This window comes from Corylus avellana, chromosome 9 (assembly GCF_965113065.1).
Source record: "Corylus avellana chromosome 9, dhCorAvel1.hap1.2, whole genome shotgun sequence".
Taxonomy (NCBI): Eukaryota; Viridiplantae; Streptophyta; class Magnoliopsida; order Fagales; family Betulaceae; genus Corylus; species Corylus avellana.
Window position 1 is genome coordinate 20,420,109 of NC_142498.1, and position 26,277 is coordinate 20,446,385.

The 26,277-nt window shown below is 37.8% G+C and overlaps 2 protein-coding genes across 3 annotated transcripts; both read left to right on the top strand.

The window, feature by feature from the left end:
* On the top strand, positions 1–15,206 carry LOC132189161 (exocyst complex component SEC5A). The gene is made up of 21 exons (XM_059603746.2): positions 1–565; positions 2,260–2,411; positions 2,830–2,924; positions 3,126–3,320; positions 3,501–3,628; positions 3,729–3,887; positions 4,877–4,981; positions 5,729–5,803; positions 6,180–6,317; positions 6,422–6,613; positions 6,743–6,886; positions 7,219–7,345; positions 7,423–7,633; positions 8,432–8,547; positions 8,637–8,871; positions 11,258–11,351; positions 12,807–12,884; positions 13,011–13,067; positions 13,198–13,347; positions 13,832–14,044; positions 14,766–15,206. Exons 1-21 carry the CDS (start codon positions 164–166, stop codon positions 14,997–14,999), a joined length of 3,300 nt encoding a protein of 1,099 aa, XP_059459729.2. The 5' UTR covers positions 1–163; the 3' UTR covers positions 15,000–15,206.
* Positions 15,207–16,335: 1,129 nt separating this feature from the next.
* LOC132189907 (erythroid differentiation factor-like protein) lies at positions 16,336–25,909 on the top strand. 2 transcript variants are annotated; one of them, XM_059604742.2, is made up of 9 exons: positions 16,336–16,764; positions 16,853–16,977; positions 19,957–20,164; positions 20,661–21,186; positions 21,271–21,522; positions 21,634–21,825; positions 21,913–21,987; positions 22,107–24,629; positions 25,364–25,909. In XM_059604742.2, exons 1-9 carry the CDS (start codon positions 16,607–16,609, stop codon positions 25,667–25,669), a joined length of 4,365 nt encoding a protein of 1,454 aa, XP_059460725.2. In that variant the 5' UTR covers positions 16,336–16,606; the 3' UTR covers positions 25,670–25,909. The 2 variants fall into 2 exon arrangements, with proteins under 2 accessions (XP_059460725.2, XP_059460727.2); XM_059604744.2 differs by having other exon boundaries at positions 16,856–16,977.
* The last annotated feature ends 368 nt before the right edge of the window (positions 25,910–26,277 follow it).

Below are 26,277 nucleotides of genomic sequence, written 5' to 3' on the forward strand. Positions count from 1 at the left end.
CCCAACGCGCCACTTCCGTGGGACTTTTCCCTTCCGGCGTGTTTACTAAAACGTTGTGTTGTGTGGAATGGTATAATGGAGTAATTATTAGATCTATCTATAACCCATGGCATAAAATCTCCCGCAACACAAAAGGAAATCAAATTTCAGCAGAGAAAAGAAAATGTCAAGCGACAGCGGGGACCTGGACGAGGACGAGCTTCTCCAAATGGCTCTGAAGGAACAAGCGGAGCGAGATCTCAATTACAAGAGGCCTCCTGCGTCCAACAACAGTTCGAGGAAGCCGGTGGCGAACTACGTGCAGCCTCCTGCGCCTATGAAGAAGTCCGCTCCGCCGCCCAATTCTTCGAATCCTAGGGCTGCGGCGGCGGGGAGGAGAGTGGTGGAGGAGGACGATGACTCGGAGGTGGAGTTGCTCAGCATTTCCAGCGGCGATGAAGACTCCACCACCAGAGATGATCGTTCGCGTCAACGAACCGGTGGCTCCAGGGCTCGAGCCAAAGAGGATGAGGCCGCCTGGGACGGCGACGAGCCTGCTCTCTGGAAACACGTCGACGACGCTGAGGTTGGTCAAGAATGAGATTTCAATTCCGATCTTTGAATTTTCGTTTATTTACGCCTAATTGATTCTGATAGTCTTGTTGTTTAAGAATGAGGCCTTCATACTTAGTTGGAAGAAATGACCGCTAATGAGATTAATTTATAGTTTTACTTCTAGTAGTATTAGCTATTGCGACTGTTTACTTGAAGCAGAGAACTTAAATGGACTTATTGTGGCTTAGATTAGTTCATGAAGCTGAAAATTGACTCGGAAAATCATTTTTGTGCTGAACTAGTTTGAGAATGCATTGTTCCACTGAGTTTCTTTCCTTTCGTTTTTTCCTCTCTCTTTTTGGTACTTGTTTTTACCATTGCGGTATTTTGAACATAATTTTAGATTGAGTTATAATCACCAGCTTAGTTGAAGCATTTAAAATTTAAGGTTGAACTGGATTACAAGTTGTCATCTACATTGAAGCATCTGTGTGAATTGGTGCAAAACCTTCAAGGCACTGGGTGATTTCAATATTATTTATCTATTTGTTGCGTACCCATATGTTTTTAATGGTGGAGCTTGTCATCTCATTTCTAGAAGAATGAGCTGGTGCTGGAATTTGTTGAGTTTGCAGAAAGACCCTGTACAGTGTCCTATGCAAATCCAGTTCAAATCTCACAAATCTAGAGAACATCCCACACCCCCTTCTAATGTGTTTCCACATCCCAACCCCGTAGGACCCAAAAATCTCGTTGAAGCACCATCTTATCCACATGCTACCATATTTAACTTTCACCTCCACAAAGCTTCCCTCTCTGTTGCATCGCATCATAATCATTTTCCCAAGAGCGCTCGGTTAAACAAAAGCAGGTTTCTAAAGACTAAGACGCCTTAGCTGGTTTCTCCATGCCATAGCACCATCCTTAGCTGATGAAATTTTATTAAACTCAATCTCAGAATTTCTACATGAAAACCTTTATATAGGCTATTCCCGATCCTTTTTGTATAAAGACTAGGACTCCTGGATAACAAAGAAAGGTAATTTGAACAACAACTAAAATCAAGTACGAAACTACAACAAAATAGAAAATAAGTTTAAAACATAAAATAAGACTCATGAGCCTTTGGTACAGCCAATTCCAGCAATTCTGAAAATTACCAGATCACCCATGATTTAATAAAACTTAAGAAAACTTGACTGAGCTAACAGCTTCCTGACACAAATAAACATAAATCTAAGATTAAAACCATAGACTAAGACTTCGTATTATTCCAACTAGGCTTCACAGAAAACAAAGATCAAAATTTCAAATATTTGGGTTTTAAGTTTGCTCTCCTGGGAGCTTCTTGGAGCCTGCATCACCTGTCTAGGAAAAGAGACCAAATCAGGGAGCAAATGTTTGGGTATTTCTCCTTTTGTATTAAATATATGGGTAATTTGAACCATATTGATAGTGTTCCTTGGTCTTTTTATTTCTGCTTCAGTACAACCCCCCCTCCAAAAAAAAAAAAAAAAAATCGATATCCAATAATCACTTGGTGGAATATATGGATCCTGAATTGAAGGCCTGAGAATCAGAAGTTTTATGCATCCTTTTATGAATGCCTTCCAAAGTACAATATAGTGTGCACTCGGATGTTAACATTTTTTTTTTTTGGGGGGGTGGGGGGGAAGTATCTATGAACCATTAATTTGATATCATATCGTTGTGCTTCTCTGGCAGCTTAATCGTAGGGTTCGTGAAATGCGGGAGACAAGAACAGCACCTGTGGCTCAAAAATTTGAGCGAAAACCTTCATTAATCGGAATAAAGGGGCTTAGCACTTTGCAGTCATTCCCTCGTGGCATGGAATGTGTTGATCCACTAGGGTTGGGGTAAAAATCTTCTGTGTAATACTTGTCTTGGATTACACACATTGTTTCTTCTGGCCATCATGATTAATCTGTTAACTTTTTTACTTGGCATTGTTTGCCATGTTATCTCTGTTTCTAGTGCTCTCTTCCTTACATATCTTCAAGGCTCTGCTAGCTGCTTTAATTATGTTCAGCTAGCTGGATTTGCATTGATCTTTAAAGGAATTTGAACATCTTACTTAATTTTTGAAATCGCTTATTGTTGATTTTTCATTTCATGGCAGCACAGCCTACTTCATACTGTTAGCTATTAACAAATTTGAATCTAACGGAATTGCTGGCCCAATATTTTCCTTATAGCAGACTGAATTCGGTAGTTCTAAAGTTGTTCATCTCCTATTATTACTTCCACTAACTTGAGTTTGTGCTGTCCATACAGAATAATAGACAACAAATCATTAAGGCTTATCACTGACATGTCAGAAAGCTCTCCATCCAAGTTGGACAAAGATCCTCTGGATAGTAGCCTTCGTGGTATGATTAATATTCTGTTGTTATAGTATATTGTAATTTACACTTCTATTAAGAGGAAAATGGTGGTTTTTATTTTCCCTTTTTAGATTTGGATTGATTTGGGAAGTTTTATATAGAGCATCACATAAGTTAGATTAATAAATTTACCCTTCCCTCTATGTTCAGTGTGGTTGACATCATCTTTCATGAAAATTTTCGCAGAGAAGTTGATTTATTTCTCTGAAAAATTTGACGCAAAGCTGTTTCTATCCCGAATACACCAAGACACAAGTGCAGCAGATATGGAGGCTGGTGCTCTTGCTTTGAAGACTGATCTTAAAGGAAGGACTCAACAGAGAAAACAATTGGTTAAAGACAATTTTGATTGTTTTGTTTCTTGCAAAACCACAATTGATGGTATGCATCCATCACGTCACATGGTTTTCAGGCGTTAATTTTTAAGTTGAAAGCAAACTCCCTAGACTCGTGTGTGTGTGCACTTGCACACCTGCAAGAAATTTTGATTAAAATCCTAATTTTAGTGATAAGTTGGATTGTTTCTTGATTTTGATGTGGAAAAGTCTTATTCTTTACTAGATATTGAGTCAAAGTTGAAACGGATTGAAGACGACCCTGAAGGTTCAGGGACTTCTCATTTGTTTAATTGCATCCAAGGAGTAAGTTTGCAGGCTAATCGTGCCTTCCAGCCTCTATTTGAGAGACAGGTTTGTAACATTTAAATTTTGATTTGATTGGAAAGTTAGTCCTGCTGATGCAACAACGATCACATATCTTGCATCTTTTTCTTGAATGGCTCTACTGTAGGCCCAAGCTGAGAAGATCAGGTCTGTCCAAGGAATGCTACAGAGGTTTCGAACATTATTCAACTTGCCAAGTACAATTCGTGGGAGCATTAGTAAGGGTGAATATGACTTGGCAGTTAGGGAATACAAGAAGGCGAAGTCGATTGCTTTACCATCTCATGTATACTAAAATTTATATTTTTCTAGCAACTTTTTTGTTAAGGCACAAAAATTTCAGAACTCATTTTTAAGCATTAGTTAATCTGTTGGTTGAAATTCAATTATATGTTTGTAAATTCTACTTTTTGTTTTATCATTTGTCATCCCTTTTCTTTTTTCGAAGTCTTTATCAATGTACAAATGTTTTTCAAAATATATTCTCACGAGAGAACAAGATACTTGACTGGTTTTGTACAGCATGATTTTGTGATTCTGACAATTGTATACAACTTTTAAGTTAGATGTTGTATCCCTTGATATGTGCTAAAATGATGGTTTGGTTTTCCATTTTCAGATCCAGGTAACCAATAAGAGGAGTCCATTCTAGTATGGTCATTCGTTTTTTTGGGGTGTAGGGGGTTCCTCATCCCCAGGCCCACCCAATAGATTCTCTTTCTATATCATCAATCGAAATATTGTTTGAAGTCAGGAATTATCATCAATCTAACCATACTTATTTTTCCTATTTTTTACCAACGAATAGATCTCTTTACTTGTTCTATTACTTATCACAATATATATATACACTTGTATGACTTAGATGTCTCATATTTCTAAAGATTATTTGATTGTTAATCATATTTTGTGTTTCTAATTTTAATCATGAATGTCTGAATGGTAACATCTATATTATAAAGTGCTAAAATGTTGATTTTTTTTCCCTATATTTTTAGCTATTATGTAAGGCACCTCATCGTAGATCATACTTTATAGGTTGTGTTATGGTTCTATTTCATGTATTTAGTATTATTGTCTCAATATCTACTTTGGAAGTAGCTGATTTTCTCTTAGCAATTATTTCGGGCAAAACAAAGTTTATCCAAATATTTGGATTCCCCTAATCTTTTTTTTTTTTTTTTTGATAGGTTCCCCTAATCTATAAAACCACTTGCTCGACAGTTTTCTTTTCCTACGTAAGTCAATATACTTATATTTATAAGTCACTTTCAGGTGGGAATACTAAAACGCGTTCTTGAAGAGGTTGAGAAAGTGATGCATGAGTTCAAAAGCATGCTTTACAAGTCTATGGAAGATCCACAAATAGACCTCACAAATGTAAGCTTGTTTTGTACTTTTAGTATTTTTTGACTATATGCTGGTCATGCTGACCTGGACATTATAAGAATTAGAATTGACCTGAGGCATTTTACTTGTGCTTGGGTTCTTAATTTAATAATTTGTAGTGGTTATTTTTTGAGATAAAAAAACAAGGAATAACTTCTGAGAAATGAAAATGGTGTAAGCCCAATCCCAATGTCATAAGCTGAATTTCGTGTTGTGTATGTCATAAGCCTATTCATAAAGTGAAACTAAAATGACATCCAATTTCTGAGAATTAGAAAGAAAAAAAATACAAAGAAAGACAAAAGAGTCAAGTTTTATAAGAACTTTCATCGAATAATAGGAGTAACTTTTGAGAAGAAGAATAAGTGTATATGGATTTTAGAAAAAAAAAAAAAAAAAAAAACTCTTAGGGGATGCCATGCAACGTAGATACTTTTTAAGGACATTTTTTGAGGGGCCTATCTATATCTTTGGGGTTTGGGCTTAAAATCTCTCTACTATTTTTTTTTCAAGAACTTTTGGGGGAGGCCATGGCGTAGCCCCCAATTCTCCTCCGCCACTGATGACTGATGATTTGTATGCATTAAAGTAAGCAACAACTTGAAGCCAGCATCTGTATACCGTATTATTTATATGCTTCCTATTCTTGTATCATATATATGATCTTCATATGCAAAGCCAATCACTTGTGGCATTTTTTTTTTTTTGGCTACTAAGAACTTTTGATGCTTCTTGTAGCTTGAAAATACTGTGAGGCTGTTGTTGGAGCTGGAACCCGAGTCAGATCCTGTGTGGCATTATTTAACTATACAGGTCAGTGAAGTCATAACTGTCCCACTATTTTCAAATTTCTTTGCAACCGAATCTCTGTGTTGCTAGATTATGATTAATGTATGCCAGTAATGTTTAGGATTTTCTGCTGCTATTTGCTGAGGTGAACAAGTTAGTTATACCATCTACACGTGTTGAAGTTTTTTCCTTCTTACAACACCATATTTAACTGAAACAGTTCAAAGCAACTTTACTAACCACTAACAACTAATAGGTTGCCCCTCACCCTTTTTCCAACTAATAATGGAGAAAAAAAAAATAGCCAACATGAGCCGTAAACTACTTGCTGGTGAAAATTACCCTAGTACGACTGTCGGAAGATCAACTTGCTTAATACTTGGTGTTGTCTCTTTGCCAGAATCACAGGATTCGAGGTTTGCTTGAGAAGTGCACCTTAGATCATGAGGCAAACATGGAAATATTGCATAATGAGATCCGTGAAAGAGCTCTGTCTGATGCAAAGTGGAGGCAGATTCAACAAGGCTTAAATCATCCTGTAAGTGTAAGCATAAGAATAGTCATCTTATAGTGGTATTGGAGCTACCCAATTTATTAGTACTTAATAATGATGTTAGCTTTGTTTTGGTTTATTAAACTCAGTCAGATGTTGACTATTCTCTTATGCTTGAGAACACCAATCTTCCGGTAGATTCTCAGCCAGTAGACTTCACCAGCGAAAAAGTTGATGCCCTTAGAGGAAGGTACATCCGCAGATTAACTGCAGTACTCATCCATCACATACCAGGCTTCTGGAAAGTAGCACTTTCTGTTTTCAGTGGGAAATTCGCAAAGGTATTCTAAGTGTTTTCTTTCTTCTAAAGCTTTGACATAAAATTGGAACCTAGTCGTAGTCTCAGGTAAAAATTGTTCTTTAAAATGATGATTTTAGTCTTCACTTTGATCTGGATCTTATTCTTTCAGTCTTCTCAAGTTTCCGCTGAATCAAATTCTAACACTTCAGCAAATAAAACTGAGGACAAAGTTGGAGATGGGAAGTACTCAAGTCATTCTCTTGATGAAGTTGCTGGAATGATACGAAGTACAATATCTTTGTTTGAAGTCAAAGTGAGTATGCAGGCTGGACCATTTATGGCCTTCTACATTGGATTGAGATGTTAGTTCAATGAGCTACTTTAATGTTTGTGGGTTAGCATAAGTACTAGTTTGAGAATAATTTTATGAAGTTTCTGATTGTTCCAATAAAAGATTGTTTATTCTCTGGTGCTATTTAGGAGTGCCAACTTTGTATATTTCAGCTGAAGCCAAAATTGGATTTAAATTTCTATTTAGCAATAGTCTATGCCCACTCTGAAATTATTGTAGTAGTGGTTTATAATATCTTCCATACAGCTCATTCATTTGGCAGGTGGTTCAAAACAAGTTTAATGTTGATGCAGGTTCTTAACACATTTCGTGATCTTGAAGAGTCAAATATTCTGCGATCATTCATGAGTGATGTTATAGACAAAATATCGAAAGCATGCCAAAGTTTTGAAGTCAAGGAGTCGGCTCCTCCTCTAGCTGGTATCTAGGATTCCTGTTAATCTTCAATAGTTGGCTTCTCAAAATTATTCTGATTTTTTGTCTTCTTTATTTTATAGTTATGGCACTACGAACACTTCATTCGGAGATTACAAAGATTTACATTCTAAGGCTTTGCTCATGGATGCGGGCATCAACTGAAGAGGTATCAAAAGATGAAACATGGGTCCCAGTATCAATTCTTGAAAGGAATAAATCTCAGTATACAATCTCTTTCTTGCCTCTAGCATTCCGTTTAATTATGGCCTCAGCGATGGATCAGATCAACATGTAAGTCTCTGGATCACTTGTTACTCAAGCATTCTGTGCTTCCTAATGACCTGTTAGTCTGCATAACTTCCTAAGTTACCTTGGAGGAGTTCAAGCAAATTTTTGTTTAAATGGGATATCGGGTTCTATTTATTAATTAACACCCCCCCCCCCCCCCCCCCTGGCAAAAGAAAAGAAAAGGATGTTGTAAAGCTCGATTGCTTCTTGAAGTACAGTAGGTCAGACTAGGATCACCAATTACAGCTCAGAAAACATGAAAATAAAATTTGAAAGAGAAAAGAGAAATGCAAATGTGTTACTTATCAAAAAAAAAAGAAGAGAAATGCAAATGTGTTAGCACCATTGCCTGCTCCTATCCATGCTATGAGTGATGAACAAATAGCTGCTTGACATGGCACCCAGCTCTTTGCGAGACATTGGTAGTTTATAACCTCTGAATGTCCTGTGAAATGGAACATCATAGTTAGAGCAATTATAAATAAATAGGGAGACAACGGCGCTGATGTGCAAAATTACACATCAAGTTATTAAGTTTTTTTTTTTTTTTTTTTTGAAGTGGTGACTGAAATCTGCCATTTCATTTTTGAAGAATGTTAAATGTCAGAAGAATATCAGTGTTATTTGGAGGCGAGGCCCATGTTACTTTATATATCAACTGTATTCTCAATTTTTGGTCTAAGCGAAATTATTTTGTTATATTAAACCTTATTGCTTCTGGATTATGTTAGACATTCCATGGTAAAGATGATTTTCTATTATTGCAGTCTTTTGACTCCGTCTCATGATTTCTTATTTCAGAATGATTCAGTCTTTGAGGAGTGAGGCTGCAAAGTCAGAAGATATGTTTGCACAACTTCAAGAAACTCAAGAATCTGTTAGACTTGCATTTTTGAACTGTTTCCTGGATTTTGCTGGTATGATGGATTAGCTCAAATTTATGTCTGTAAATTACCTATTAAAAGCATGCTCAATTATGTTGCTTCCATTTGTGCACATTAATCAGGTCATCTGGAGCACAATGGAAGTGAGGTTGTCCAGAACAAATCAAGCAAAGAAATTTCACATTTACAAGATGGATATTCTCACGATTTAGAAGAAAAACTGTCGTCTGATCTCCCTGGGGGTGTTTTTGATCCCCATCAACAGTTGTTGGTGGTCTTAAGTAATATTGGATACTGCAAAGATGAACTTTCTTCTGAGTTGTACAACAAGTACAAACATATCTGGCTGCAGTCTAGGTAGGTACTCAACTATTTTCTGCTTCCTCAGTGGAGAAATGTTAACTTGTCATGGAGAGATGTCCTTTGCATTGGTTTTTTGTAGCCTGAGCTGGAATAGATGCGAGCCCAGTATATGACTCAGATATAAGCTGCTAGCCCAGCCCTACCCGGAAGATAATCATCTTGGCTAGGATCATTCCAGGCCTAAGTGGTTCAACCTAATTTATTTGTTTACCTGTTGCTTATGTAAAACTTACGGTTAAATATTATGACCAGAATTAGAATGTTAGCATGATGGTCCCCGCCTGTTGGTGTGTGTTGAGTCTCTGTGTGTGTATTGTAGGATCAAGTTATAATGTTGTTTAAGTCTTTCTGAGCTGTCTGACTTCCCTCTGCTCTTTCGTAGAGTTTTCCCTGGAGACCATCCTCAACATCCGATCCTCTATAATCCTTCCCCCCCCCCCCCCCCCCCTCCCCCCCCCTGCCGCTCCCAACCTTCCCTCTCGTTCCTGGTTTAGTCGTCTATCGATTCTCTGTCCCTCACATTTCTTTCCCCTGCTGTATCCCCCTGTTTCCACTCTGCCCCTTCCCCCTCTTTAAAAAATTCTTCTTTCTCCCTTTCCTTTCCCCTTTCTCTTCTCTCTCTTGGTTTTATGTCAATGGAAAATATCTGCAATGAGATTCGATAATCTGATATCCCAAACAAAGGCTCTAGGCTGGGATGAAATCCAAAGTCAGCTTCTTCCAGAGACTTGAGGGAGCATTTACGGTGTCAAATCTCTCCGTGGTGGGGAAAATAACATAGTCAACTTGGGGTCTCATATGGATGCAGAAAAACAATGTAGTCCATGGAACGCCCCCTCCTAATGTGATCCAGCTGGTGCATCATGCTAGAAAGCTTCATAGCAAACATCTGATGGCTTGGAAATCCGTCCTTGGGAAGAAACCAAAAAGTGGTCGCCCCCTCCAAAACAGTACCTAAAGATCAATTTTGATGTGGGAATCCATGAGGCCTTTTCAATGGGAGCTGCTACTTGTCGGGATTCATCTGGAAATCTTCTTTATGCTTGGACAAAAAAGTTCCTCCTAGGAATTCCACTTGTGGGAGAGGCTAGAGCCCTACTCGCCATCAAACAAGTGGTGATGATAGGATTTAATAAAGTCATTTTTTAGGGAGACTCGCTTGTGGTGGTGTCTGCATTCCTCAACCAGGAGTTACCTCTTGAGTGGTGCCTAGAGTCATTTATCTCTGAAGCTTGATCTCTTCCGAGTGGTATCCCCCACTTGGTCTGTTCGCAAAGTTCACCATAGTACAAATTAGAATATGCATAACCTTGCTAGAGGGCCTGCTTTCATTGATATTAATGGAAGCATTCCCATTAACTCCCTGCCCCTCTTGTTGTTGTTGTCCCCGTTAGCAATATTAACCCCCCTTAGTTAGTTTTGTTGGCTTTCTTTTTTTCTGTTTTTGTTCTGTGATGTTTTTTCTTTGTTCTGTCGTAAGTGTATCCATTTGATCAGGAAAAAAAAAAAGTAATCATGTTGTTTGATTTGGTTGCATGTTATCGTTCTTTGGATTGAAGCTCCATTAGTTCAAATCTTTCCTTTGTGATATGAAATGTGGCATTTCACCAATCCTCAAATAGAGAGACTAGTTAACCCCAAGGGATTGGCTGAATGTTCAGCTCGGGTGCCAAATGTCTTTAGGAAAGGTTGGCCCAAGTTCTATCCTACTGCTTTCCCTTTGGTGGCCACCCATGGAGATTTATCTTAGTAATTGCCTGGTGCATGTGGGACAGGGGAACCTGATATGCCTAGGTATTATTTGGTGCTTAAAAAAGCCCTGGATACGTCTTTTGGAAATAGAAAAAGATACATTCCCCAAAGTGATTTATGATTGGCTCTTGCTGTATCATTTATTCTAGAAAATTTGTGTATCCTTTTGTGCCTATCATACAATGGATTTGGGATGTCTTGGGTTATGCCTAGATGGGTAGTCAATTTGTTTGCTTGCTGGTGGACTGCAGGCAATATGCAGAGTGCTGTTGTTTGGCATATGGTGCCTTTATGCCTCTTGTGGTGTCTGTATAGGGAAAGAAATGATAGGTGTTTGGAGGACTGCGATAGGATTTTAGAGGAGTTGATTTCTCTGTTCTTTTAACACTTTGTACCTTTGGACACTTGCTTTTGTTTCTCGTTTAGTATTTAGTTTTCATGTCTTTCTTGAGCTTTTTGTTCCTAATTTTTAGGTGGCTTCTCTTGTGTATACTTCATGTGTACTTGGGGCTGCCTTACGCTTTTAATGATAATTTGATTATTTATCAACAAAACAAACAAATTGTGTATCCTTTTATGTTTATCCTGGTGATGCTCAATGACCTGCTTTCTTGCCTCTCCTTTTCAGGGACAAAGATGAAGGGGACAGAGACTTACAAGATCTAGTAATATCATTCTCTGGGCTTGAAGAGAAGGTGCTTTCTCAGTATACTTTTGCAAAGGTATGGCTGAACACGCTTCTTCAATTCATATGGAAAAGTTGTTTCCCACTGCCCCCTATGCAATACACACAAGCAGAGACAATTGTTGTCTTGTTATCTTGTAGCTGTAGGCATTTTACTGCACTTGTGACCTGGTGAGGTGAAAAATGTAGTTCAGTTATGAAAACACTTCGCCAGTTGTGTGGAATAAGTACATTCACAGTTTTTCTGTACAAGACATTTTTAAACCACAAAAAAAAGTAAAGAAGAGAAAAGAAAAAAGTAAAAATAAAAGTAAAAAGAAAAAAGAAAAATAAATATGAAAGATTAAGCCCCTGGGAAAATAAAATAAATTAATAAATAATGAGAACGTCAAGGAAATCTGAAGCTCTGGGAGCTGTGGGGCTGGGTGTGTATATTGAAAAGGTAACAAGATGGTTGGCTGTATGAATTGTTAATATAAATCATCCAATAGTGTACAGTAAAAATTGTTAAGCTACTGAAAGAGAAATTTTCAGTGCCCTGGAATTGATTTTTTAGATTCAATTTTCTCTCTTTTCTATTTTGATTGTTCAGAAGTTATGATAAATGTGTACATCCGCATAGGTTGTTTTTCTAATTGAACTAAAAAAGGAAAGAAGAAAACAATCTCTAAGGGAATCCATCCAAGACGCCGTGTCACTGTTCAACCAACAAGGTGGAAAACGGCTACTCTTTAGGATGATAAAAATCCCTCTCTTTTTTACTAAACTTGAATATGAATTCAGAATTACCAAGCATTGAGGGAAAAGAAGTTGTTTCTTATTGCAAATTAGTTTTATTATAAGCCAATGACGACATAAATTGGGCTTACCAGTTGCACTCGGGAGCTGATATTTACAATTTTGATTCTGAGCCTCCTCTGAAACCGTGAACTGTCAAGCAGCATAAATATCCATTTTAGCTAATTTTATGGTTCCAAGTCTACTGGAATACAACCTTACCTTGAAAGTTGGTTTTGCACACATTCTGTGTGATGAATTGATTTTCACATTTCCAATTTGAATTTTGACTGGCAACCATTTCAACCCCCTTTTTTGATATCTGAATATTATTAATTGCACTAAGAAATGGCTAATTAGATGGTCTAAAATCATTGATTCTTCCTGCCTTTTCATTTTTCTTTTCGAGAGAAGATGTAGATAGCCTGGAATTTTTTATTTTTATTTTTTAATAAATACTGTAGATCTGTTCAAGTGCCACTTTTTGTAGAAAAAGGTTGCTACTGGAGACCAGTAAAATTGGATCAAATATATGATTTATCTTGGATACAACATGTATTTTTGGGGTAGAAAACAGGCCCAACTTTTTCTTGCTGGAATTGTTTTTGCTCAATGTTCAAGCTGATGCAGATTGAATCTAAAAAATAACTTTCCATGGTGCTCTGTTGAATTTTTCTTCATTACCTGAACAGTTTTATTTATGTCTTCCCATCAGGCAAATTTGATCAGAACAGCTGCCATGAACTATTTATTGGATTCTGGTGTTCAGTGGGGAGCAGCACCTGCAGTCAAAGTAAGAAAGTAGTGGATTTTGTAATAATAGTAGTGTCTGTTTGGATTTTTCTTCTTTCCTTCAACACTTTCTTAGGCGAATAGTACTGTCCCCTAAAGAGAACAATAAAATGCTGGTTGATTGCAGGGTGCGCGTGACGCAGCTGTGGAGTTACTGCATACTATGGTAGCTGTTCATGCAGAGGTACATACTACATGCCTTCTTGGGTACTTGTGCTCCTTTCTTATTTTTATACACATTAGCTCTGATTAAGTACCAGTTCAGTTCAGTTACTCACTTGTACTTCTACAATGAAATATTACTTCATTTGCAGGTTTTTGCTGGTGCTAAGCGCCTCTTGGACAAGATACTCGGCATTCTTGTGGAAGGACTGATTGATACTTTTCTTAGCCTTTTCCACGAGTACAAAACCAAAGATCTAAGATCACTTGATGCAAATGGTTTCTGTCAGCTCATGCTTGAGGTAAAATATAGTTGTTCAACTTTCTTAACTGGAGAAGTCCTGAATCACACTGCTGATGTTTCTGAGATTTCATATTTGCTGTAATCATACACTAAAACTAATAACAGTTACTTCAGTTTTCTGGGGGCCTAGAAGATTGAGGTTCTTATATAAATATTGTTTCAAACTTCATGAATATGACAAGATTTAGATGCTGTACGCATTTCAAAGAAAAGTCAACACCTCATCCCCAATAAAAGTTTTTTAAAAAAAAAAAAAAAAAAAAGTCAACACCTTAGCCCCACACCTCCCTCTGCATGTTCTGCCTGCAGCTGTTCCATTCGAATTATCAGTACCTTTAAACTATTAGCCTTTTCTATTTAGGCACCCTGTGAATTTTGATACTATGATCTTATCCTTTACCCACCTTTAAGGGTTGAGGAAGTACCGGTTAAACTAGGGGTCATTGCTTAAAGATTAATTGTTTCATGTGTATCTTCTGCAGCTTGAGTATTTCGAGACGGTATTGAATCCATATTTTACACCTGATGCAAGGGAGTCACTGAAGTCTTTGCAAGGTGTGCTTTTGGAGAAAGCTACTGAGAGCATGACTGAGACTATGGAGAATCCAGGGCATCACCGCCGGCCGACTCGTGGAAGTGAAGATGCACTTGCGGACGATAGACAAGGGATGTCTGTGTCACCTGATGACCTGATTGTAAGAAACTTCTTCTGTATTTTTTTGTTGTAGTACGAGGACACTCTAAACGAGTTGACTTGTTTGTTATGGTTTTTTGGTCTGCGTCAGATCTAAAGTAGCTATGTAATCTTAAGGTAGGTCTGGTATGTGAAATAGAACCTGCGCTCAATCATTTGATTGCACTTATTCTTGTTGTGGGGAATAGCTGTTTCTGTGATTTTGGGAATAGGTATTTACTAACGGGAGTGGTGGGAGTAGCTATTCTTCATACCATGGAATAGGTTATGTCGGTGAGACAAAGAATATAGATTCTATAATATTTTCTATTCTCATATATGTTGAATAGTTTAATTTTGTTAGAGAAAGTATTTATATAAATTTGTATTATGCTAAATAGTATGTGATATACAAAAAATTGATAGTATTCCTGTACACATGAACTAGGCCAGAATGCTATTACAGGGATCTTTGGATTTTAAACAACCTGGTTTCTTGTAGCTTGTCTCCTAATGAATTTATACTTTTATTTTCTGACTATCATCTACACATGAACAAGGCAAAATGCTATTATGGGGATCTTTGGAATTCAAACAATCTGCTTTCTTATAGCTTATCAATTGGTTCTTGATATAGCTTAATGGCAGAAGCTGTGATAATGCTTCTGTACTACATCATTGTTTATTTTTTTCGTTAGATATTTTATCTTTTTTTTTTTTTTTTTTTTTTTGGTATGCTTCAGGCTCTTGCACAGCAGTATAGCTCTGAGTTACTTCAAACAGAACTAGAGAGAACTCGTATCAACACGGCATGCTTTGCAGAGGCGATTCCATTAGACTCGGTGCCTGAGCCTGCAAAATCTGCTTATGCTTCTTTCAGGGGTCCAATAGATTCTCCCAGCAAAAATTACCGAGGCACACAAGCTACTGGATCACCAAGTTTCTCCAGGCATAGGCGTAGATTAAATAATTTGTAACCTCAAATTCTTGTTTATTTATGTTCCCCATGTGTATGTGTGAGTGCTGTTTTGTAGTGCATGCATTTAATTGAACGAAATCCATATTCTTTCCATTTGTATTTCCCCTATCCCTATGAGCTTCTTTTTTCATTTTCCTTATTACTCTTGACAGACAATACAACAGCGTTTGTATGTTGTTTGTGCAGTAAATATGGCATTTTTCAAGGCTATGTTAATTAAAATGAATTTAATTAATTAATTTATTTTTATTACATGCATTTTGTTTCTTGGCTGAAACAGATATCGACTGGATATTCTTCATGGTGTATGGTTGATTAGTTTATTAATCTTTTCGTATAGTCTTGTTATATATTTCTGAGCAATATTTCAAGTTACGATATCATTTCTCATCATCGATAATAAGATAAAAGCAGGCCATTGCGAGCTTGCGATATCTCAATAGAATTTAAACCATGATTTATTCCGACTTTTAGGGATCTTCTTGTCTTGAAGTTATGCTCGAACGATGCTTTATATTTGGTGTTCTGTAACCAAAGGCTTGGCAAGATAAAATAATAAAGACTTCATGAGTATAATCATCATTCTCTTCGGCATATTGGAGGAAACAGCTTATTTATAGGCTCATTAGATTGGGTATAGAGATTAAGACAATCTTATGGGACCTAATACATTAGTAGCCACTTAAGAGATATCACGTCTTTTTCAAAAAAAAAGAAAAGAAAAGAAAAAAGACGTCACGCCCGTGGATGTGAAATAAATGCTAAGATAGTATTACTATTATATGGTTACTTACAAATATCAACTTATTCGTGCATATATTCTAACACGATATTCATCAAAATGTACTTGTTATAAGCTAGGAAAAGTAGATTGAGAGTTAATGGAACACCCTTACTTGAGATATTGCGGGTGCAATAGCCCTTATTTGACCATTCATTTAAAATGAACGGCATAGATTGCTGCATCACATAGAAGAGAGAAAATAGTCGATCTTGTATTGCACATCATAAGTGTGGCCGTTGGAGTGGTCGAGCTACCTTTTTTGCTACTTAGATGGTTCGGTCACCTTCAATGACCACTCTGCTGGCTTGCACACCACAATTTATTTTTATCTATGATGTGATGATGTGATTTAGACCGTGCATTTTAAATGAAAGGCCCAAATATGAGTTATTGCTGCTAGTTCAATATCCTAAGCAAGAGTATTGCATCGAATTACCGATTGCAATCCCCCTTTTCCCTCCCCTATAACAAGTACAAGTTTGGATGAATGTGAAACCGAATAGGTTGCTCTTCCCAACGAATCAAGGTATTTGACCGAATGAATCTCAATACAAGAAAAGCAAGCCCTTGTGTCCAAACATTTCTCAAGAGGAGTTTGTTTAGCATTTCTCCTCTTTCAAAATCTACTAGCAATTAAAGCAATGGGTTCCGCTCGTTTAAACGACTAGTAGTACGTAGTAGACAATCATCACCGCTCGTCGGCGTACTCGACACGCACGTACTTTCTTTCAGGCGTGGTTCATTTCCATCGTAGAAGAGAAAGAGACCTTGTACCTCTGCGTCAGATTAGGAATTGGAAGAAAGCAAAAACGAAAATTCCGATGGCGAAATCGGAGAGAGACCTTCAGTGCCAGTGCGTGGGAAGACTCGAAGTCGTTCGGCCCAAACCCGTGGGCTTCCTCTGCGGTTCTATCCCCGTTCCCACCGACAATTCCTTCCACGCTTTCAATTCCTCCGCTCTCGTCCCCTCTCGCCAAACGTAACTCTCTTTCTCCCTCTCTCCGTTTTTTTGGCGGTTGAAATTGTGATTCTTGTGTGAATTCATTGGTTTCTTTTGTTCTTGAAAGAAGAGTCAGCGCTCCACGGTACCGGATGCTTCCGACGGAGACGGATCTCAATACGCCGCCGCTTCTTTCGAACTTGCCAGACAAGGTTCTTCACAATGCCGCTGTGCAGTCCAAGGCCACTGGAGGTGTGTACATTCATTCTTCTTTTGCGTTTTGTAGCCATTTCTAGTCGCTTACTTGAAAAATCCGTACAATAGTTTCGAGTTTGATACTTATTGTGGTACCATGGGTTTCAACTATGAGAGTTTCTTTGCTTTTGGGTTTTAGTGATACCGTGAGATATTATGCATTTCTTTCGAGTTTTGTGTTCTTTTTGGCCTTGATCTTCTTGCCATTTCACATCGTTAAATTATCTTATTAGATGAATTTCTCTCTTCTTGTGCTAAATTGTCATTTAGGATGCATTTGATCTCAGGATTTTTACATTTGTTGCCTATCCTTTGATGCATATCTGCTTGTAGTCATTTGGCCTCGCTCAATTGATGAACATGTTGCTTCTTGGGTGCGTGTGGCATCTCACCTCTGGAAAGGTGAATGGAAAACAAAAAGAAAAAGAAAAGAAACTGGAAAAATAGAATTCTCCTATAGGTTCTAATTTTCCTTGAATCTTGGAGGATTTTCATTGCCACAATTATCAAGAAACTAAATTATAGACTACATTCAGAAAACTGAAGACAGTACCAGGAATATAAATTGAACTTTCACTATATTCCTCATAAGTTTTGCTGATACCATCTATGTCCTGGTCTTTAAATGCCCTAAAAAGTACTCTCACAACATAGTAATATAATCTAAAGTGCATAGGGGTGCAACCTTAGTATACATGAAATATACAAGAGAATCCTCTAATCAGTAGAAAAAGATGAACAAAGGTTCAAAAAATTAGAAAAACTAGAAAAAAAGAAAACTATTATGAGCTGTTATCCATGTGTAAAGAGTGTTAAATATAATCTTTTTCAGTTTTGCCACCGATGTCTCTCTATCTTCAAAGTTCCATGCATTCCGCTTTTATCAAATACTAGTATGATTAAATTAAGCCATAGAAAAACTGCCAAGATGTCATCTTTCACAACGTCTCTGCACTTCTGGAAAAAATCCATAGAAAAACTGTTAGGACCCAAAGCCTTATCAGCATTCAAATCCCTTACCGCACGTCGTTCTCCTTAGAATCCCTTTCCAACCAATTCCTCTCATCCGCATCAATGGAAAGAAATGAGAAGTCATCCAATTTTAGTTGCCAACTAAATTGTTCAGCATACGACCCCTTATAGAATTTGCACTATATGCTCCCTCATCTCTGTAGGGTCAAAAGTCAAAGGGGTTGTATGCTGAAAAATTTGGCTGGCGACCAAAATCGAATGGCCTCTTGTTTCTTTCTATTGATGTGGATGAGAGGAATAACTAAAGAGTTCACCAAATTATATATTCGATGAGAATTTGCTCACAATCTGTCCACATTCATGTCAGCCATGTGTTCATCTCTTACTTTTTACATGTGTTTTAGTTATCTGTGTGTTGCTATTAGTTTTGCATTGTGAGCAGTCTTATGCAGGCCAAGTAAATGTCAAGAAATCCTGCCTGCCATCTAAGTTTTGCAGAATTGATCTTTAGCCTCCTAATATCATTTGGTCTAGGACAATTTGGTCTTTGCCTTTTGTGTAGTTATCAGCATCAACTGACCATTTTCCTATCTGACTCCACCCATCATTTCTTGGGTTTAAACAACTTGTGTTTTTTGAGTTGCTGACCTTGTTACACTCCTTTCGTACTTTTATCATCGTTATTTTTATTTCCCACAGAAACTGTCTCAGTTTTTATATCTTTGCCGATAGGAATTCTTGCTGCAAGATGTCCTGTGCTTTTTTTCTCTTTGCTTGTTGGTGTACTTAATTTCAAATGTTTTCCTAACTTAGATACATCGTTTGCTTGGAGGGGTTGTCTCACTTGTGTCACTAATATAATTAATTCTTTATCATCCAAAGCTGTTGATTTTTCTCCCCTTCTATGATTGGGGTTCCACAATGCATGTCACACTAGCCATCTAGTCATTTGAGCCTGATGCACTTATTTGGAAAATGATCACGGTTTGAAATGATTACTGTCACTTGCTAGTGAGATCATATCAACTTTCAAACTGGAAGTTGTTGAGAAAGCCTAATTTCTTGCTTAAACTCCCTTAGCTGAGCCTATTCTGCCAATAGACGAAACCCAAGACCTAGTTTGCTTAAGCTTGGAACTCTGATAGTCCTTTCTGCACAATCTACACCATCAACAGCTTCTGTGTTCTGCATGAAGATGAGAGTCCCACATGAGCTCTAGCTTCTTTGCTGAAACCTTTAGCTCTGTAACTTCTTCTTCTTCTTTTTTCCCTTTGTATTAGTGGGGTCTCCACCTTTGCAAGAGCTAATTTTTTCCTTGTGTGACTGCAATCTCTAATTTGTGATCTTCATGCAAACTTTTCTTGGAGAATGTGCTGTATTCCCAAAGCTAGAACTGAATATTCTTGAATGACGGCTACATTCATACTCTTTGATCAGCAAAGGAGAAGGGATCTGTACCCATTCTTTGTTGCAACTAGTTGATAGAGTGGTCAATTGAGCAAGGGGTTTACTTAATACTTCTTAAGCTCCCCCCAAGGGGTTGGTTCAAGTGGTAAGAAGGGCATTGGTCTATGTGGCATTTCCATCAAGTCTAAGGTTCAAATTCCCTTGAGTGCAAACAATTCCTTGTGGCCAGCCTGTCGGTGAAGCTTGTGTATTACCCGATTCGTGTGAAGGGGGCGCTTTACACAGATCTGTGGTTTACCCAACAAGAATGGGTACATGAAGTGCGAAGTGGCCATGCCTTGGACGAGTTCCTCGTCATACAAAAAAATCCATTCTCTCTCTCTCTCTCTCTCTCTCTCTTTCTTTCTTTCTCTTTTTTTTTTTTTTTTTTTGGGGGGGGGGGGGGGGGGGTTGAGTCCCTTTTTGGAGGTTTCTGTAATGTTGTTAATGATATTATCTGATGTTTGAACTGTCATGCTAATGTAAATAGCATTAATGCTTTAATATTCTAATTTGCTTCTTTCCTGAATCATTTACATTGATGATTATACTTGGCAGATTTACCTTGGGAAGGTAGTGCTGTTACGTCAAATCTTTCTAGGAAATGTGAGTCCCTTGCAGTATCTGGTTTGGTTGAGTATGGGGATGACATAGATGTGATTGCTCCAGCTGACATTCTAAAGCAGATTTTTAAAATGCCATACTCCAAGGCACGATTATCCATTGCAGTACATCGTGTAGGACAAACTCTTGTTCTGAATACTGGGTGGGTATTTGTATGTGCTGCTTTATTTGTCATCCTATTAAATTTTATCAGGACTTGTTTGTTGCAAGGGAATTCTATGTGAGAATTGTCAGTGCACGTGTATGATTAAAGTTTGCTACCTGTTTGATGAGATTCCTGAGAATTACAACTTCCTATGGAATTGTCAATAGAGCATTTAGTTTCAAAAAGAAAATGTCGTTTATCATGTATTATGAAAAACTCAAAATGGTGGTCAAAACATCAAATATTTGTCTTTGAATAACATATGATGATAAAATATAAGACTAGTTTTTCAATTGAAATTTATGTTTATTAATTATAGTTTATCTGAACTATTCCGTCAATCAAATTTGAAGTACATAAAAAAAAAAAAAAAAATAAATCTGTGATTTATGGATCTTGTGAATTAAATTCTCAAGAATCAACAACCGTTGAGTGTTGAGTTTCTGAGAAACAGATAATTCTCTTGACATCTATTCTATGTTGTGAATTGCAGGCCTGATGTTGAAGAGGGAGAAAAGTTGATTAGAAGACATAACAATCAATCAAAATCTGTAGATTCGTTATTTCTGAATTTTGCTATGCACTCCGTTAGAATGGAGGCTTGTGATTGTCCTCCAACTCATCATGTCCCATCACAGGAGCAATCAAACTCTTCTGTTCTTCCTGGAGGAAATAGAACACAGTTTGTGGGGGAATGTGATGGTCTTGTTCAAGATGAAGGATTCAATTGTTGTTCTGAGTACCCTCAAGTTAAACAGGATAGCTTCTTTTGGGGAAATAAGAAGAATAATAGAAGTAAAGGGCGTGATCCTGTTAAAAAGGCTTCACAAGTTGGTGAGAAGCAGAGGTGCTCAATGCAAGAGTCTGAAAAACATAGGAGAGTCAGTAATGATGGGTTTCTAAGGGTTTTCTTTTGGCAGTTTCACAACTTCCGTATGCTTTTGGGCAGTGACTTACTTATGTTCAGTAACGAAAAATATGTTGCTGTGAGCTTGCATTTATGGGATGTTACACGACAGGTGTGGGGTGAACTTCTGAAACATCTTTTTTCCATGTTTGTGTTTTATGCATTTTGATTGTATTTTTCATCCATGTTTTGACAGGTCACTCCATTAACTTGGCTTGAAGCTTGGCTTGACAATGTCATGGCAAGTGTGCCTGAATTAGCCATCTGTTATCATGAGAATGGTGTTGTTCAAGGTTATGAGCTTTTGAAAACAGATGATATATTTCTATTGAAAGGAATCTCGGAGGACGGCACTCCTGCTTTTCATCCTTATGTTGTCCAGCAAAATGGCCTTTCTGTTTTGAGGTTCCTTCAAGAAAACTGCAAGCAGGATCCTGGTGCTTATTGGGTACTGTCATGATTTATATTAACTTTATTTTAAATGTGAACTACTTTCTAAGAATCAATGCATTAACCCATGGATATGATGCCCAAAATAGACTGATTTCAATTTCTGCAGCTTTATAAAAGTGCAGGCGAAGATTTAATTCAACTTTTTGATCTCGCTGTTATTCCCAAGACCCATTCTTCCAATGATTGTGATGATCCCTCAAGCTCTTTGCCTTCACTATTGCATAGGGGACGAAGTGATTCCTTGTATTCATTAGGAACTCTCTTGTACCGAATCGCTCACAGGCTTTCACTTTCAATGGTGTGGAAGGGATATAACTGTTTTCTTTCATACGTTTTCTTGTAGCCTCTAAGTAGCTCTCACTAATTATTGATAGTTTTGCTGCAGGCTCCTAATAATAGGGCAAGATGTGTGAGGTTCTTTAGAAAGTGTTTGGAGTTTCTGGATGAGCCAGATCATCTGGTATATTTCTGAAATTATTTTTAACCAAACAGTTGCAATCTTCTTTGTTATTACTTCCATTAAATTTAGTTAAAGTACATTTATATAATCTCATTTACAAGTAATATTATGCTAAACAGGTTGTACGTGCGTTTGCTCATGAACAATTTGCGAGGCTCATTTTAAATTATGATAAAGAGCTGGATTTCACATCTGAATCTCTTCCTGTAGAATGCCAAGTTCAAGTTACTGATGCCGAGGAAGAATCCTCAGACTTTGTAAGTAGTATTTCTGAATCAGCTATCGATGAAAAGGTCTCTTTAGTTGCAGGAGACAAACCATATGAAGATGGACAAAGTTTTCAGGATTTAGTATCAGATGTTTCTGTCAAGATGACTTTGGAGGCAAATTTATCGGCTTCCAGAAAATTGATAGCTCCAGATGACACAGAATTAATGGATCCAGGAGGAGCATCGCCAAGTTCCAGCGGTGATGAAAGCTTTGCAGTGTGCAAGGTGTCTCCAACACCAGTTCAAACTGTCACTGATCCCATTTCCTCTAAGTTAGCTGCAGTACATCATGTTTCTCAGGCTATCAAATCTCTCAGATGGACGCGCCAACTGCAGAGCACTGAACCAGAACTGGTGGATGAAGGCATTGAAACTAATGATACGCAGTTTTCTGTTTGTGCATGTGGTGATGCTGACTGTATTGAAGTTTGTGACATTCGGGAATGGCTTCCAACATCAAAATTGGACAATAAGTTGTGGAAACTTGTTCTTTTGCTTGGAGAATCTTATTTGGCACTTGGTCAAGCTTATAAGGAGGATGGTCAGTTGCATCAGGCATTGAAGGTTGTAGAATTGGCATGTTCTATTTATGGATCAATGCCTCAGCATCTTGAAGACACGAGGTTCATTTCTTCAATGATCAGCTGCTCATCATTGCAGAAGAAATTCAGTGAAAGAAATGAAAAGACAAGATTATACAGTGGTGGTGTGAAAGATGAGACATCCAGCTCCATAGATGGTTCTCTTACTTTTGAGCAATACTCTTCCACTTACCTGTTCTGGGCCAGGGCATGGACATTAGTTGGAGATGTTTATGTTGAGTTCCATATGATAAAAGGTAAAGAGATCTTAATACAGGCAGAGAGGAAATCCACTATTAGAGAGTTGAGAATCTCTTCTGAGGTGGTGAAGGAAGTTAAAAGACTTAAGAAGCAGCTGGGCCAGTATAGCCAGAATTGCAGTTCATGTTCCTTGGTAAATTGCAGCTGTGAGAGTGACAGGGCAAGCAGTGGTAGCAGCGCAAGCAGTAGCAATGCAGATATTCGTGCGGTAGCTTACAGCAGAAAACACACAAAGAAATCGTATTCTAAGAGCACGGCCTACTCACTTGTGGGAGACCTTGAAGATGACCATGTACATAACCAAGTGGACAGTAGAAAAAGTTTTGACATTGGGCATCTACAGCACAAGAGAGGTGATGACCATGTACAGCACAAGAGAGGTGATGAAAGCCTAAAAGCTTCTTATACTGATAATCTTGGGGTAAAATCTTTGGAGAGAGTGGAGAGTTTTCTGGAGAGGCATGACATAGGCTCCACAGTGGCTTCTCAAACTGAACTAGCTTCTAGAGAAACACCCAAAGTGAAAAATGGTGGGATATTTAAGTACCTTGGGGGTCCTGCAGTTAGAGATGCAGAGCATAGTCTTTTAGCTGCCCTAAGCTGTTTTGAAGAAGCTAGGAAGGCATTGGGGGGACTTCCATCTGGTTCAGCAGAACTACAATCTGTAGTCAAGAAGAAAGGGTGGGTTTGCAACGAACTGGGTCGTAACCGGCTTGAAAGAAGAGAATTGACCAGAGCTGAAGTTGCTTTTGCAGATGCTATAAATGCATTCAGAGAAATTTCTGATCACACAAACATTATATTAATTAACTGTAATTTGGGCCATGGCAGACGAGCATTGGCTGAAGAGATGGTATCAAAGATTGAAGATCTGAAAATACATGCACTCTTCCGTAATGCATACAACCATGCATTGGAGACTGCAAAACTAGAATATAGTGAATCACTGAGATATTATGGAGCAGCAAAGTCAGAACTGAATTTTGTTGCTGAAGGGGCCGACTCTGTGACAAGCAGCTTGAGGAATGAGGTATGTACACAATATGCCCATACATATCTGAGGCTTGGCATGCTCTTGGCTAAAGAAGATGTAACTGCGGAAGTTTATGAAAATGGAGCCTTGGAAGATAAATGTGTAAATTATACCAGTCATAGTGACAGAAGAGCAAGGAAAGAATCAAGAAAGCATGAGATTTCAGCCAATGATGCCATACGGGAGGCATTGTCTGTGTATGAATCCCTCGGTGAATTGCGTAAACAGGAGGCTGCATATGCTTATTTCCAACTGGCTTGCTACCAAAGGGATTGTTGTTTGAAGTTTTTGGAGTCAGATCATAAGAAAAGCAACTTGTCTAAAGGTGAAAACAACCTTCTCCAACGGGTCAAGCAGTATGCTTCCTTGGCCGAGAGAAACTGGCAAAGAGCCATTGACTTTTATGGGCCACAAACTCATCCCACCATGTACCTGACTATTCTCATGGAGAGATCAGCTCTTTCATTAAGCCTTTCAGGCCTTCTACACTCAAATGCGGTATGTTCTTGGACTTCTTTGTTTCTGGTTAATGGAAAACTTAATAGACTTCTTTGTTTCTGGTTAAAGGAGAGCCTAGTATTCCTATCTTTCCCTTTCTGAAATGCACTCAACTTTTTACATAATAGTTATGCATGTTATTCTTATGGCTTGTAAAAAATGTAGCAAGACGCCAAAATCTATTCCTTGTCACAATCAGAATTATTTGATTGGGCTATGCTAGGTCATCCCCCTCTACCAAAAAACAAAATGACAGAGCCGTTCAGCCTCTGCTCAGTTTTGGGTAGTAAAGGGGTAGGATTGCAGTCTTAAGTTTAAATCTTACTAAAGGAAAAACTTAGTTTGCCTTGCACTATTAAAGTTACAAATACTTAGAGATATAGTGCTCAGCATTTTATACACAAATCTTTTGCTGTTCCATCGTAAGCCGATGTGAATGCATAGTTTTTTGTACTTGGCTTTTTAATTACCTCATCATCATCATCAACATCAAAAAAATTAGTATCACTAGTATTATTGTTGGATGAGATTCAATAAACTTCATGTAACCAAGGATTCAATTCTTGTTGTTTCGAAACATTGTAGTGGGCTGTTGTCTCAGTTTCAAACTTTTTGTGATGTATCAGCAACTCATTGGCTTGCCACGTAAATGAATTATGATCTCATGGTCTGTGTAGCACTGTTTGCATTCTCTCCGGTTGTTGAGAGATTAAAATTTTTCATTTGTTTTTTAGATGCTGGAATCAGCTCTATCTCGCATGCTTGAAGGACGTCAAATATCAGAAAAAGATTTAGACTCTTTCAGAACCAACCATCCTGATATACATGCAAAATTTTGGAGACAGTTGCAGATGCTTTTGAAGAAAATGTTGGCCGCGACAAGTTCAGCAAGTGCAAACAAGTCTTCTCCCGTCTCTCAACCAAATCAAGTATCCAACAAGGCTGGAGATGCTGTAAAGCTGAGGGAGCTTTACAAAATGTCTCTGAAGTCCACTGACATGAGTGAATTGCATGCTATGCACATGCTTTGGACATCATAATCAAAAACATGCCTCTGCAGTTCCTTTTTGTAAATATTTTGCATCTTAGGTAGAAAGTGCACATGGTTATGTACAGTCAAATATTAGTTGTATTAAATATAGCGTAGGATACTCTTTTTGGATTGTGTATATAGCAGAGAGAAGATTCTAAAAATGACATGAATGATACTTTCCAGTATCCATTTGATTCTCAGACTTGAGGATTATTCAGGGAAGCCATTTGTTCTCAGCAACTGCAAACCAGGCGTATGAATTTCCACCTTTCCAATTTCCTTTTGAGATGAATTAGCAATTGTTGGTTCATTCTCAAGACAGTCAACTTTTCCAGTTTGAATTTGCTTGGAAGGGGTGGTTGTAAGAAAAATCCCTCCGCTGGTGGTGGAGGTGGCCACCAGAGAACCCTACCACCACCTGTGGAAGGGATTTTCTCTCCCGCCACCTCTTTTTATTTTTATTTTTATTTTTATTCTTTTCTTGTTTTGTTTTTAGAGATATATTAATATGTCAAAGATGTACACATAAATGTGACATACGAGCCTGAAGATAGATGAATGGAATGACCAAAAAAAATTTATTGAAAAAAAAAAGAAACAAACTGCTATTATCAC

Excerpts from the sequence above, each read along its gene's own strand:
- LOC132189907 (XM_059604742.2), top strand. The coding sequence starts at position 16,607 with ATGGCGAAATCGGAGAGAGACCTTCAGTGCCAGTGCGTGGGAAGACTC. Across the intron at positions 20,165-20,660 it reads ACTCTTGTTCTGAATACTGG|GCCTGATGTTGAAGAGGGAG; the intron begins GTGGGTATTTGT and ends TGTGAATTGCAG. Across the intron at positions 21,988-22,106 it reads TGGATGAGCCAGATCATCTG|GTTGTACGTGCGTTTGCTCA; the intron begins GTATATTTCTGA and ends TATGCTAAACAG.
- LOC132189161 (XM_059603746.2), top strand. The coding sequence starts at position 164 with ATGTCAAGCGACAGCGGGGACCTGGACGAGGACGAGCTTCTCCAAATG. Across the intron at positions 6,318-6,421 it reads AACAAGGCTTAAATCATCCT|TCAGATGTTGACTATTCTCT; the intron begins GTAAGTGTAAGC and ends TATTAAACTCAG. Across the intron at positions 6,887-7,218 it reads TATCTTTGTTTGAAGTCAAA|GTTCTTAACACATTTCGTGA; the intron begins GTGAGTATGCAG and ends ATGTTGATGCAG.